Genomic DNA, 15,668 nt, shown 5'->3' with positions numbered 1-15,668 from the left:
TATAGGGAGCTAGAGAGAAGTTTGGAGGGGGGGAGAGAGGGGAAGAAAAGGGGTTCAGTCAGGTGGGGCAGGTATGAAAATATTGGGTTCAAGCTTGGGAGGGATTGAGTGATGAGGACAGGTTGGGGGTGAAGGAAACTTATAACAGTCAAATATCTTGGACACAGTGTCCCTGTTATTATCTAGTCTACAGTGTAGGATTTTCTTATATATCTGGGATGGGGGGTAATAGTCTCATTTCAGGAAAGTGGGAGCTAACGCTTTTAAATCATTATTTTAGAAAAAAAAAAGCTTTGCCTGAGTAGCTCTCTATATATCTACAAGTAGTGTTTTCTTAGCCTCTTCTGCGCTCATCACTGAATGACATAATTGTTTTTTGAGGGTTTGGAGGAAGTATTTGGTAAACTTTAATGTGTTAGTTTTTTCATTTGGTAGTAAAATGTCACAACTGTTTCTTCCCTGATGAGAAATGTAGTTGAATCAGCATGAGTACTAATCTTCGGCTAAGCACATAGACTTTGGCTTCCTCTGTAATGTTAAATGTGGCCTTAAGCTGGTGGGTATCTTAGATGCCTTAGCAACTATATGTATAGGATAAGAATTGAAAAGAGTAGCAAGTTGGAAATGATACCAGAATCCAAATCCTGCTGCTCCCAGTTATTTTGGATAGGTGACATTATATCCTGTGATATTTTTATATCAATTTATTGTAAGCTGTTTTGGGTTGTATTTGTAACTATATGCAATTTGGCCTAGTGGTTAGGGTGGTGGACTCTGGTCCTGGGGAACTGAGTTTGATTCCCACTTCAGGCACAGGCAAGTCACTTAACCCTCCATTGCCCCAGGTACAAATAAGTACCTGTATATAATATGTAAGCCACATTGAGCCTGCCATGAGTGGGAAAGCGCGGGGTACAAATGTAACAAAAAAAAAATATCCACATTGGTTAAAGGTGCAATGTAAATGCAAAAACATGGTCTCCCTGTAACTTCCACTCCCCACCTTGGGAGTTTTTATGGGTAGGAAACAGGACTGTGAATTTGTTTGGTAATATTTTTGTGCATTTCTGAAACAAAATACTGTTTTTCATTACCACTTTGGTAAATAATACAACAACGGGGGGGGGGGAGGGGGGGGGAGGGAGCAGTGTGACCAACAAGAGACTACCAAAACCAACAGAGAGGCAACGTATTTTCAATCAATGAAAAGGCTTTAAGCAGCTTTATACTGCCATCTTTTATGACCACATTCACTTGGACAGTCTTTTCAAAGATTATATGTGTATTTTGTGACCATTGATTGGATAAAGACTTCTCGGCTTTCTATATTATCCATTGTATTATCCTGAGGCAGGTATCTTGCCGGAACATGGTACCATGTCGAGTCTTACATGGAATAAAAGTTTCAGTTGATTAAAAATAGGTTGCCTGTCTGTTGTTTTTGGAAGTGTCTTGTTGGTCACACTGCTCCCTCCTGGTGTTGTGTTTGTAGTTGATCACTCTTGTGGGATCCTATAAATAATACAGCAAGTAGTAATAACTACAATTCTGAAAATAATCTTTGGTTTTTTTTTGTTTTTTTTGTCCTCTTTCTCTCTAGTGCTGCTGGTGGTGAAATCTTCAACCAGTGTGTAGCTGACAGGGAAGAGGCTTTTAAAGAAAAGGATGTGCAACGGCTCATGAGGCAGATCTTGGAAGGAATTTCCTTTCTACACAAAAATAATATTGTTCATCTTGATTTGAAGGTAAACACTGTCGGAATAATGATTACTCTGCTTGTTGAAACAAACGTGTCCTCTCTAATTCTTATGCCAGATGAAATTGATCAGTCGATCATGACATACTACTCAACCTTCTAGACCACTTTGGGATAAGTGGCAATGTATTTCATTGGTTCAAAGGATTTCTTATGTCAGATACGATCAGGTCAAATCTCTGTTCCATGGTCCCCAAATTGTGGAATACCACAAGGCTCCCCTCTCTCTCTCTACCATGTTATTTAATATAATGACACCTTTAGGTAATATACTAGAATCAAATGTATTCAATTGTTTTTATGTACACAGATGTTACAATTTATATCCCTTTTGTTAAAGACCTCGAAGAAATCCTAAAAAACAAAAATTATATAGACCTAATGGAAACCTGGGCAACCAACTTTAATTTGAAACTTAACAGGGAGAAAACCAAGTTCCTTGTCATCAAGCAGATGAAGCCATTACGTATGGGTTGTGTCCCATCAACCAGCAGGGGGAGATAGAGAGCACTCAACTTTTCACACTGCCTCATGGCCAGCTAGCTCCACTGCCTCTTCAGTATTCTCTATCTTCCCAAGCAGGGTGGCTGCAGCTTCTTCAAGCTCCATCAAAAATCTGCTTGGGGGTGGCTCCTGGCTTGCCAGTTGTTAGCCGGGGTGTTAGAGGCTATAGCAGCTTCACTTTGAAGGCACATAGGTCAGCCCATTCCCTGTCCTTTCCCACTCAGTGGATGCAGACACATTGGTTCGCCTTTCCCTGCCTTTCCCACTTATCTGAGCCTCTGGAGTGTTTTTATTTACCTCTTTTGCCTCTGCTTTCCTCACAGCATTAAAAAAAAAAATAAAGTCGCATCGCGCTTTAGCACAGCGATCTTGGAAAAGAGGTTTTTTCTTGAGATTCTTCTGCAGGACCGGAGCTGTGATACTCGGTCTAGTGAGGTAAGAGTGTTTTCTGACTCCTCCGGGGTGGGCCCGCGATCGGGACGTTTTTGGTGCGAACTGCCATTTTTTGAATTTTACCGCCGTTTTCAACGATGGCTGCGGACACTGTAAAGCGCTGTTCTAAATGTGGCAAGCGCAAATCAGCAGCGGGGCTCTGTAATTTGTGCTGTACAGACGGTAGAGCCGGCTCGAGCATGGCGAGCGGCGATCTTTTGCGCTCTGAGCTGGCAGCGGACGCCAATTTGGATTTTCCACATGGCGCGGTGACGGAGAGCCCTGAATCCGGGGGGGGGGGGGGGTTCCTCTGAGTGAGGCTAATAGAGCTGATAGCCCTGGGCAGGATCCGGGCGGTCAGGGAGCGGTTTTCTCCCCTGATTTTTGTTTTAATGCTGCATAGGGTGTACATGCTTAAAAGAGCTCTTCCACAGGGATCTTCGGACCCCTCTTCCCCCCCCCCCCGTGGTCGGGCTATGAGGATTCTGAGGGGTCTGGCAGAACTTCTTGGGCTGAGGAGCCAGTCTGGTGCAGAATTGCCACAGGAGCTTGATGATCCGTCTGCGGTGAGGATTTTCCACCGCGAGGAGCTGCCAGTGCTTATTTCAGATGCCTTACAAGCCCTCTCGATTGAAGATCCTGGGAGTGGCACAGCCTCCTCTGTTAATCCACGGATGGCTAGTACCAGAAAGCCTTCTCGAGCCTTTCCTTTGCATGACTCCATCCAAGAGCTTATTTCGGCTCAATGGGCTGACCCCGAGGGACCTTTGAAGGTTGCCAGGGCTATGGGGCAATTATACCCTCTGAGTGAGGAACATTTGGCTCGCTTTGCAATGCCTAAAGTGGTTGCCGTGGTCACGGCTGTGACAAAGAGAACTACTCTCCCTGTTGAAGGAGATGTTGCCCTGAAGGATATTCAAGACCGCAGGCTTGATTCAGCTCTGAAACGGTCCTTTGATTTGGCAGGTCTCACTGAGCTGAGAGATGCGACCAGACTTACCCTGTGTATTGAGCTGATGTCCTCACCTTGATTGAGGAAAGCACCCTGCTGGTTTTTTACGTTTCAATCTCATGTCCTGCTTGGACTATTAGCCCCTGACGCAGCCCTTGTGGGCGAAACACAGTCTGTGTCGGGCGAATCTCTGAAAATAAAGTTTTGAACCATATCACTGATTGATCTGCTTTGTTTGTCTCCACGTTGGATTTTGCGGATCGCTTGCCATCTTGTTTCTTAGGGACATCAAGCACTGGTACAGGTGTGGCTCTGTCCAAAGATCTGGCATCACCTGCAACTAATGTGATGATGCTAGACACCTAGGTATTTACAAACAGTTTAAAAAGTGGTTTTCCTAAGCCAGTGGTCTCCAACATGCAGCCCCCAAAGTCTTCCATTGTGGCCCTTAATATGCCTCGCTGGTACAATAATATGCAGACACAGGTATCTCAGTAATATTTGCCACTATTATATTTGCTACAACTGATGAGTCACAGTTAAGTGAGTTTAAATATATCCTATCTGTTGTAGAATCGCTTTTAGAAGTAGCATAGTGAGTTTGTTCTGTATTGTTTTTACTAACTTTGGAGAGGCTTCTTGTATATATTAATTGTTTGGCAATATGTATGGGTGTGAGTGTTTTGTTTTTAACTGTGCTTATGTTTAATTACCCATCTGCTGTTCCTGGCTGCTTTTCTGCAGGGATGCTTAATTATATTTTTACTTAGATTTTCAACCAGTGGCGTAGCTACGAGTGGTACTGGGTAGGCCCAGACCCACCCTGTCTGGTCCCCCCAACACACTTCCTGGGTGGCTACATGGCTCCCCTCGTTTCCTCTCTTCCTTCCCCGAATCTGTCCACAGCCCGGCAACTCCCTCCCTACCTCACCACGCTTGCGAGCAGCAACAGCAGCGCACATCCACCGGCAGCACTGGTCTCTGCAAGCTTCCCTCTGCCGTGTCATACCCTCACTGATATCACTTCAGGACGCAGGATGCGGACGCGGCAGAGGGAAGCCTGCAGAGACCAGCACTGCCAGCGGATGTATATTGCTGCTGCCTGTGAACATGGGAGGTACACTGGGGAAGGGGGGTTACCACATCACAAGTGGGGGCAAATACCGGGTCTGGGGTGGAGGAGAAGGAGAGGCCCGCCCAAAATAACTGATCTAGCTATGCCACTGTTTTGAACCTCTTGTTGCATATATATTAAATTCATTTGGTTACTGCCTCAGCTTTTGAGCCATTTTTCCTACTGGAATCTTCCGGTTAGGTCACCATTTTGTGTTACTCAGAAGACACTTCAGTTTTCTGTCCCTTGTCTCTGCTTAACTATTGTTTAACTCGGTATCGGGCTTCTTTACATAAATTGATTTTGTGGAAGGACACAGTTTATAGTTTTCTCCGGTATGACAGTGAGCACATTTGTCTCGTTACACCAGAGACACAACAAGGTGGAATTAAAATTCTGTTTACACCTTTTGGCCATGACTCCATTAGTCGGATGGCATTTTATTTCTGCTGTATGCAGTGTTGTGTATTATACTTGGCATTAAATTATTTGCTTTCTTTCATAGTATGATTTCCTGTGTGCTGATTATAGCACACTACAAACAAAAAAAAGCCTCTCTAATTTCTTCTGAGAACTACTTAACAATGTGACTTAAGATGGCCATTTAATCTCTTATATTGATTCCTGTGTCCTCTGCAGATCTGTCTTCTTATCTGCTGCTTGTATTTTTTTTTTTTTGGCCTCCAGGAAGTTTTTCGCCTGGTATCGTTCAGTCTTCCCCACATAATTCAGCATATTTTGCTGGTATGAAATTTGTAATGTTTCTCAGTGTCTCTAGCTGAGATCTTAGCAGGAATTGAGTACAGCAGGGATTAACTGTATCTCAATATGAGCACAATTTAGTGGCATGGCTTCATCATCCATATCTGTATGATTTTGACTTGCTACCTTGGTTTTTATTGAAATTGTCTGCCCAGCTTTTGCAGACCTACACATTAGAATTACCTGACATTCTCAGCATAGTTGTGTCTGAGAGTTCATGGGGACGTAGTTCACATAGACTCTGCATAGCCTTGACTAGGCTCATCAGCTTGGAATTGATTTTCCTTGTCAAGTGATTTTTATCAGAACTTGAACTTGATTTAAAATTTATCAGCAGAGATTTAACTGAACTTGGTAGTATGTATTGCTGAGCTTGGTGCCATAGTTTTATTCAAACTATACAGCTTTTGCATTATGCTAAACTTTCAAATTGCTCTCTACCGATCTTGTAAACTAGAATTCAGCAGAGCCCAGCTGTTTTTCAATCAACTTTAATAACTTCAATTTACTCCATCTTTCAGGTTTCAAGTCTTTTGTTATCAGCTTAGATTTTACTCAGCTTGCCATTGTGATCTCACCTAGATTATCTTCTAGGCTTCAGTAAATGTTTCCCACATGGCTTCAGAAGAGTTCTCATCATTTCTTCAGCACAATTTTTGTAGTGTCTGCAGCACAACTTGCCATCTTGCCGTGGCTTCAGCCTAGCTTTTTGCTGTCTCTGAAGTGGACTCTCATCGTGGTTTTAGCATACTTGGCTTCCAAGGCTGCAGCCATAGGAGCCGACTCTATGGGTGCTGTGGGTGCTTGAGCACCCCCAATATTGAGAAAATCATTTGTGTGTGTCCAGGGAGGGGTTATTTCCATTGGGCTTAGTACCCCCAATAATTTTGAAAAGTTGGCTCCTATGTCTGCAGCAGCAGTCTTGGTTCTGGCGCAGCTCATGTTTAATTACCCATTGTCATTGTAGCTGCTGCAGTGATCTAGCATTTGGGTGCACTTACGACTGTGCAGCTGGCTGCCATTGTATCCACGAGAAGTTCTAGTGCAATGCAGTCTTGCAATTCTCAGGTTCACCATTCCCAGTCTCCCTCGTGATGTGGATCTATCTACACTGAGGGTACTTCTGGCTCAGTCAACTTAGCAGTTCAGCTGACCCTATCCTCTTATTTTGTCCACCACTTATCTGCTCGGATTCTCTTCTAGTCATTCCTGGGATTTCTCTTGTAGTAACAGATGAACCCTTTACTTTGATTAAACTCAGCTTATCCAATGGACTTTAACTTCCAAGTTTCAAGTGCACATCCTGCTTCCCTGACTGTAATCATTCTTTCACTTGCAATTTATTTATTCTTTGACATAGACACCTCTTTTGGGGGTCAGTTAGAATTCATTCATTTTAATTTGAAATTTATTTCTAAGTCACATTGTAATGGAAGAAGCCAAAAGAAGTGGAAGTAAAATGTTCCAAGAAGAATCGGACAAAAAGTGAAATACTGAAAATATCGATATTTGGTCAAATAGAGGTACAGTCTTGACCCACCACAGGCGTAAATAATCTGACCCAACATGGGCTGTGTTTCGGCATAAAGCCTTCTTAATGACAAACATATTCTCAGTGTCTTGACCAGTTTGTAGCTCACTTCTAGTATTCATCTTAAGCCTGGCATCCTGCATAGCTACATCTTGTCGGTACCTGATTTGATTGAACCCTGAAGAAGGCTTTATGCGAAAACACGGCTCATGTTGTGTCAAGATTATTTATTCCTGTGGTGGGTCAAGACTGTACCTCTATTTGATCGAATAGAGTTTTCAGAAACTTGGAACATTTTACTTCCACTTCTTTTGGCTGCTTCTTTGACTTACTGTGGAAGCTTTGTTCCCCCCTCATTTTGTTGTTTCAGTATAATGGAATCCTGATTCTCAGTTTTTGCCTTTTCCTAAGTTCTAGCTGGAATTATTTCTTTTTAAGTTGTCATCTGCCATCGGTTTCAGATTCACTATAACTTCCCCTTGGTTTTCAGCGAACTTTGCTCTTGAGGCTTGACATGTCATAAATATATGTAAACCACTTTGGTTGTCTACCGAAAGATGATATATCAAATCCATGCATGTTGCTGCCTTTCTTGTTCTTCACTTCTTCTGAACTCCTCACTTTTCAGATTTGCAATGTAGCTGGTCTCTGGCAGCCTTGTGTGCAACTGTGTTGTAATTTTGCAGGCCAGTATAGTTCTGCTTCAAGTTTTACACTCGCCATATGTATTAACTTTTTTAGGTAGCTTAATTTAGTACCTTCAGTTGCAGCCATCTTCTGTAGTTGGATCTTAAACTGATGATGAGAGATTTGATGGGCATTGGCTCCTCCAATTTTTGTTCTCCAGATGTCTGGTGCAGTGTGTCTGGCAACTGTGTCTTGCAATTATGTAGTTCAGCTGCCATCTCTGGCTGGCTCCCAATCACCTTGACATCTTGATCTTTTAACCCTTGGCAACTCTGTTCTGCAGCCTCTCCAAGGGGTTTCTTTTTCATATTCCCTTCTCTCAAGTATTGATGTGCATTTAAGATCTAAGATTTAAGAGATTCGTTCTCCTCTTGCACTGCCTGTAAGCCTTTGAAGTCGCTCACCTTTTAATGCCAGATATATTCAGAATGCCACACACATAATCCAAACTACAAAAAGGAGTGATCCAGTTTGATGTTACCAAAAGTCTCTTATGACTGGCAGCAACAAAAATATTATGTACTTGCAAAGTAGTATTGGAGTTTATAAAGCATTTGTATAAATTGCGTGAAAGATTGCGTTTATTAAGTATCTACTATCGCATCCAAAAGATAGACCATCTGGGCAGCTTACAGTCAAAGCATTAGCATAGTGCAGTTTCCAACAGGTCAAGACAATGTGGGATAAGGGGGTAGAAGTGCAATGTCAGGATAGTGGGGAGGAACACAAGGGATGGATGTGTGTTGCCAGGGGTTTGCATCTAAGGCTCGCATGCAGGGAAATTATGATAGTAAGGGATTAGCAAATTCCATAATTCAGGGCATTGAACAGAGAAAATAGAATGTCTAGTAATTTCTCTATATTTGGACAATTCTGCAGATTTTGTTGGGCTGATTGTCTTCTGTTTGAAGATCTTGTATTGTTTTAAAGATTTTGCATTGTTAAAACCTTTATTTCCAAAATTCTGCTTTTTCAGTTATTTGTCTCCAGAGTATGGCTAAGTACTTTTTTTTGTTGTTGTTTGAAAAGTGCTAAAAAAGTTAGCTCTGGACTGATACTAATTCATACACACCGAGGAGACTACTAGTGTTTACTGTATAAGTATGTGCTTGTTAAATACTTCTAAATACTTTATTTTCCGAAAATATGAGCTATAGCATATATTAATGCACAGTCCCTTTTTAATACAAACAATGATGTACATAGGCTGTGCAGGTATAATGGTCTTGAATGTTCTGGAATTTAAAGAGTTTTCCTTCTCTCGCATACTTTACAGCCACAGAATATTCTCCTGACCAGTGAGTCTCCCATAGGCGATATTAAAGTGGTTGACTTTGGCCTCTCCAGAATAGTAAATAGCAATGAAGACCTAAGAGAAATTATGGGAACTCCTGAATATGTTGGTAAGTATTATACAAGTAATATGAAAATATTACTACTAAGCACATGGTAATGCTCAAAACATAGCACAGGTATGAAATGAGTACAACAAGGCCAGAGCAAAGACTTCAAGCCATGTTGCTTTACTCACTTGAATTTTGAATTCTCCACATCTTGCTCTTAAAAACAGGAATTAAGGTACAAAGAGGCATGGAAACAAAACAAAGGTTGTTTAAAACTGGGGAAAAGAAATGTGGAAAAACATATATAAACTGATACACAGGCAGTTTCATAAATGGTATTGTCTGTTAGAATGTATGAACTACCATACTAGGTTGAACCAAGGATCCAACAGTGGCTAATCCAGGTCACAAGGACCTGGCAGGATCCTAAAAAGTAGCTATTTTTAATGCTGCTTACCCAAGGTATAAGATGTTGTTTTCCCCAGACCTTCCTTAATAATGGTTTATGGACTTCTCTTCCAAGAACTTGTCCAGATCTTTTTATAAACCCAGGATTACTAACAGGGCAATTCTAACAGTTAATGCTGATTACACATCTAAGTCATTAGAACAATGGCAAATACACATGTATGTGTTAAATGCCAAAATTCCACCCTAAGTTCTATTCTGCAAATACATGTATTTTAGGATGGAGCTCTTTCTTCCCTCTACTCCCTTCCCATGCCACATACCATTCCATTTCAGTCAGGAGGAGGAGGAACCTAGGGCAGAAATGTTGGAATATCCTCCAGTTCCTCAAACCTGCCCCTCCCCCCCCCCCCCCCCCCCCAACAAAATGTGAAAAAATAAGGGAATTTCTAAATAAAGTTGGTTTTTTTTTCATCTATAGCTGTTATTTAGTTGAGGAGGGAGGAGTTTTTTTTTCTTTCCATTTAAACATTCATGTGCTTGCCCTAATAGAATGTTTGTTTATTTTGTATATGCTTTCATCTTAAATATTCATATAGCATAACTTTTTAGATTCCCACCTATCTTGTGGTTTATGTTCAAGATCTACCTCCTTCCCTCACTCCACCACTGCTGCTGTATAATTACACCCCCCCCCCCCCCCCCCCCACCATACTGCCTTGGTGGTCTAGTGGTGCATTGGGGCAGGAGTAATCCCCATTTGTTTCTGCCTATGCGATCTCTATAGTAAAAACTGCTGCTGTGATCTCCAGTATCAAGCTTGGAAGGAGGAGGGGTTAGTCTGTAAGGAGGAATTAGGAGTTCTGCCGGTTCAGGGGAGGGAAAGAAGGGGAAATGCCAGACACTATGGGAGAGGGAGGGAAGTGGAGAAATTCTGGAATATAAACCTCTGTATTAGTTAACCCTCCCCCCCCCCCCCCCCCAAAAAAAAAAAAGGTTATCTGTTACTATCCAGATGGGTTTATATTGGAGTATATGCAGTAATTACATTGCCATACTGGGACAGACCGAAGGTCCACTAAGCCCAGCATCTAGTTTACAACCTGGCCAGTCCAGGTTACAAGTACTTGGCAAGATCCCAAAACAGTACAATACATTTTATGCTGCTTATCCTAGAAATAACTGCCAAATAACGCAGCTAACTCTGCTCAATGTCACAACTACCAACAAAAAGAAGAGTAAGCAGAGTGCTAAGGGAGAATCATATGGTGGAGTTTATAGGTAAAGTCTCATAAACTAGCAGCAATTATCGTTGAATTTCTTTTACGCTGCTTTGTTATAATAATGGAGGAGGGCGGGTAAAAGTCTATGATTATAACAAAGCAGCGTAAAAGAAATTCAACGATAATTGCTGCTAGTTTATGAGACTTTACCTATAAACTCCACCATATGATTCTCCCTTAGCACTCTGCTTACTCTTCTTTTTATCCTAGTAATAAGCAGTGGATTTTCCCCAAGTCCATCTTAATAATGGCTTATGGACTTTTCTTTTAGGAAGCTATCCAAACTTTTTTTTTTTTTTTTAGCCCTACTAAATTAAGTGCTTTTACCACATTCTCTGGCAACGAATTCCAGAGTTTATGCGTTGCATGAACAGATATTTTCTACAATTTGTTTACTACTTTTGCAGCTTCATTGCGTGCCCCCTCAGCCGTCTTTTCTCCAAGCTGAAGAGCCCTAGCTGCTTCAGCCTTCTTCATAGTGTAGTTGTCTCATCCCCTTTTATCATTTTCGCCCTTCTCTGTACCTTTTCTAATTCCACTATCTTTTTTGAGATGCAGTGACCAGAATTACACATGGTATTCGAGGTTCGGTTGCACCATGGAGCGATACAAAGGCATGATAACGTCCTCATTTTTTTTTCCATTCCTTTCCGAATACTGCCTAACATTCTATTTGCTTTCTTAGCCACTGCTGCACATTGAGCAGAGGGTTTCAACGTATCAACGATAACACCTAGATACCTTTCCTGGTCGGTGACTCCTAATGTGGAACCTTGCATCACGTAGCTATAGTTTGGGTTCTACTTTCTCACATGCATCACTTTGCACTTGCTCACATTAAACATCATTAGCTATTTGGATGCCCAGTCTGTAAGGTTCTCTTGTAATTTTTCACAGTCCTTCTCTTGCGATTTAACAGCTTTGAATGACTTTGTGCCTTTTCGGGTGGACATTCCGGTTATTCTGGAGTTCCTTCAGGATGGTCTTCAAAAGGGATTGGCATGTAATTCCCTTCGAGTGCGGTGGCCATGCTAGCTTGTTTTAGGGCAAACTGGACGGTTCCTCTTTAGCAGCTCACTCTGATGTGGTCCGTTTCCTATGCGGGGCTCTTCGGCTTCGGCCTCCTCTGCGGCAGCCGTGCCCAGAGTGGCATTTGAATGTGGTACTGCGAACCCTCCAGGCCCCACCGTTTGAGCCGTTTGAATAAGGTTTCTGAGAAGGATCTAACAAGACAGTGTTTTTGGTGGCTATTGCTTCGGCTAGGAGGATTTCTGAAATTCAGGCTTTGTGTTCCAGAGATCTTTTTTTGCAGTTTTCTGAAGCAGGGGTGTTGATCCGGATGGTGCCATCGTTTCTACCTAAAGTGGTTCCATGTCAATCAGGCGGTTTATCTTCCGTCTTTTCGAAGAGAGGATTATACAGGGGAGTTTGCCTCACTACGTTTCCTGGACGTGCTTTTGTCGGGATCGAAAAGAGGTGAGGCGACTTCTAAGGCTTCCATTGCTCGCTGGATTAGGGAAGCCATTAGAGCGGCATTGCATCACTGCCTTTAGTTTTCTCTATCTCCACCTGCTGGTAGGCAGACTTAACACACTAGTTCCTGGATTCATCTGCTGCGTTAAAGGAAAGACAGACAGATATGGGAACACGGAAAGGATTCTGATTTCTGGATCAAGTTGTAGTTATTTCGAAGTTCTTATTTGTTTCTCTGTTTTGCATAGTGAGGATGGTTTCTGGTTGTTGTTGGTTTCATATTTTTGGGCTTGGCAAATGCTTACGAATGACATACTAACTGAGGAAGGAGCTGGCCGTCTGGCATCACTGCCTTTAGTTTGTTTATCTCTATCGCCACCTGCTGGTTGGCGACTTAACCCACTAGTTCCTGGATTCATCTGCTGCATTAAAGGAAAGAAAATTAGCAGGTAAGACATAATTTTACCTTATTGTGTTCCCCAGTTTGTTAGCCTCCCCTAATGTCTGATAACATTTCTACATCTTTCCATCCAGGCCAGATGGACGGTAGTACACTCCTATGACTATCTTTTTCCCCTTTATATATGGAATTTCAATCCATAGGGATTCCAAGATGTGTTTTGTGTCCTGCAGAATTTTTAGTCTATTTGATTCAAGGCCCTCCTTAACACACAATTCTACCCCTCCACCAATTTGATCGACCCTATCACTACGATATAATTTATACCCTGGTATGACAGTGACCCACTGGTTATCCTTCCACCAGGTCTCAGATGCCTATTATATCTAATTTTTCATGTAGTGCAATATATTCTAACTCTCCCATCTTATTTCTTAGGCTTCTGGCATTTGCATATAGACATTTCAAAACTATGTTTATTCCTGTTTATATCTTGCTCAGTAGTTGACAGTGGTGATTTGCAATCTTGAGAATCTGTCTGCTTTTTATTTAAAGACACCTGGTCTACTATGGTCTCTATTGCAACCTCATACCCTATCTCTGTTTTGGTGATATCTTTGAAAGATGCCTTGTTCTGAACGATGTGCTTTTGAATGACTGTCGGCCTTTCCCCGGTTTCTAGGTTAAAAGCTTCTCTATCTTCTTTTTAAATGCTGATGCCAGCAGCCTGGGTCCACCCTGGTTAAGGTGGAGTCCATCATTCCAGAATAGTCTCCCCTTTCCCCAGAATGTTGCCCAGTTCCTTTCAAATCTAAAACCCTCTTCCATGCACTATTGCCTCATCCACACATGACTCTGGAGCTCTACTTGTCTCTTGGGCCCTGCGCGTGCAATGGGGAGCATTTCTGAAAATGCTACCTTAGAGGTTTTGGATTTGAGCTTTCTATGTAAGAACCTAAATTTTGGCTTCCAGAATTTCCCTCCCCACGTCATTGGTACTCAAATGTACCAAGAAAGCCGGCTCCCAGCTCCTCCCCAGCACTATCTAAAATCCTATCTAGGTGACGTGTGAGATCTGCCACCTTTGCACCAGGCAGGCAAGTGACCAGGTGATCCTCACATCCACCAGCCACCCAGCTATCTACATTTCTAATAATCGAATCACCAAATACAACAGCCATCCTAACCCTTCCCTCCTGGGCAGAAGCTCCTGGAGACACATCCTCAGTGTGAGAGGATATTGCAATCCTGGTGGGCTGGTCCTGGCTACAGGATTACTTCTAGCTTCACCAGGTTGATGCTGTCCTTTTAGAAGAGCTCCCTCCTCCCAAGATAGCACAGGGGCTGCCAGACTGGAGGTGGGACTTCTCTACAACATCCCTGTAGGCCTCCTGTATATACTTCTGTCTCCCTCAGATCCAAGTCTGCTACTCTAGCCTCAAAAGAATGGACTCATTGTCTTAGAGCTAGGAGCTATTTGCATTGAGCACACACATATAACCTGTCATCAACTGGGAGATAATCACACATGTCACACTCAATGCAAAAGACTAGATTGCACCACTTTTGCGTGCTGGACTGCTGTCTGCATCTTAGTATTATAGAGTTGTTTAATTAAAACTTCTTAAGGTACTAGGGATATCAGATGAATAGAGAGCCTTAAGATTATATGGTGTAATGTGTCATTTATATAGTGTTTGCTTCTCACAAACTAATTAAATGTAATTAAAACTCTCCTCATAGTTCTAATTAGGACAACAAATTAAGTTAAGCTGAGGAGGGGTTGGGAATGAAGACTGATGTAGACTCTAATCTGTTAATCTTGTGGCAGAAAATTCACGTTTTAAAACTATGGGGAAAAGGATATGGAGACTAGTTAATTAAGTTTGCTTCTTTTTAAAAATTAACTGTTTATCAATAACCAGGTGGTTTTTTCCCTATTTTTTTGTTTCTTTAACTCACTGCAGAACGACAGTGTCTTTTGACTCTTGTCACCTTTTTCTGTTTGTGTGTTTCTTCTGCTTTGTGCAAACGTTGTTTTTTCCCCCCGTTTTTTTGTTTCTTTATCAATAACCTACAATTCCTCGTTTATTTTTTATCAAGCACAGAGCAAAATAGTGTCACTTATGCAGAGAAATGTCCTCTTCTCTTAGAACTTTTAAAAGGGTTTGGCTTTCTATACATCATTGTAATGTTACACGTTTGTGTCTATTGATCTTAAGTTGTGCTTTTGGCCTTTGAAGATTAAAGTCATATATTTCTTTGCAATAGCTCCTGAAATCTTAAATTATGAACCTATCAGCACAGCAACTGATATGTGGTAAGTGTAATTCATATAATTTTAACATTAAACTAATGTCATATTACCATTAAAGTTGTATAATTTTCTCCATTAATGAGTAGGATGAATCGGCCACACAAATGAGCAACATCTAAGACTGAACAGCACTGACCTCAGAACCTACTGGAAAAGAAAAGCCATACATGATCAGAAAAATCTCTGATCTATGTATGGCTTTTCCTATTCCTGTCATCTGGAGTATCTGACCTGGAAGGTCTTGGTTTTTCTGTGGCAGTCCTTTCAGCTCGCAGACTCTGAGCTTTAGGCTGTAGTGACAGAGCCGCCTTAGATGAAATTTCATCATAACAGGGTAGTTCTTCGTATGCACACTAAAGTCCTTCCTTGGCAGCTGTTAGACTTCCATCTTAAGCAGTTATACGTCCTACCAACATTCTGTCCCAAATCTCATGCCCATCCCAGTGAGAATGTACTCCACCCCTTGGGCTGCTCAGGAGCCTTGATTTTTTTTTTTTTTTTTTAACCTAGAGAGGGCTAAGGCCTTTAGCAGACCACCCAACTTTTTGTCTCTAATCCAAACAGATCGGGGGCAGACATTAGTAGATAAATGAGGTCCACAAGCCAATTGGACAGCATTCATTTAGCTTCTGCACAGGCTGGGCTGACTGGAGGTCATGTAGTGGCTCAAATTGTCAGCCATGTCTGCATCACTTCTCCTATTGAG

The 15,668-nt window shown here is 41.9% G+C and overlaps 1 protein-coding gene across 1 annotated transcript in view; it reads left to right on the top strand.

The window, feature by feature from the left end:
- The window catches only part of STK17A (serine/threonine kinase 17a), a 67,524-nt gene that overhangs the window by 20,194 nt on the left and 31,662 nt on the right, over window positions 1–15,668 (top strand). The window contains exons 3-5 of the mRNA XM_030203810.1: window positions 1,601–1,745; window positions 9,015–9,141; window positions 14,917–14,965. Of these exons, the coding sequence (XP_030059670.1) occupies window positions 1,601–1,745; window positions 9,015–9,141; window positions 14,917–14,965 (321 nt within the window). The remainder of the gene's footprint in view (window positions 1–1,600; window positions 1,746–9,014; window positions 9,142–14,916; window positions 14,966–15,668) is intronic.

This window comes from Microcaecilia unicolor, chromosome 1 (genome assembly GCF_901765095.1).
Source record: "Microcaecilia unicolor chromosome 1, aMicUni1.1, whole genome shotgun sequence".
Classification (NCBI taxonomy): Eukaryota; Metazoa; Chordata; class Amphibia; order Gymnophiona; family Siphonopidae; genus Microcaecilia; species Microcaecilia unicolor.
This window is presented reverse-complemented; position numbering and strand designations above follow the sequence as displayed.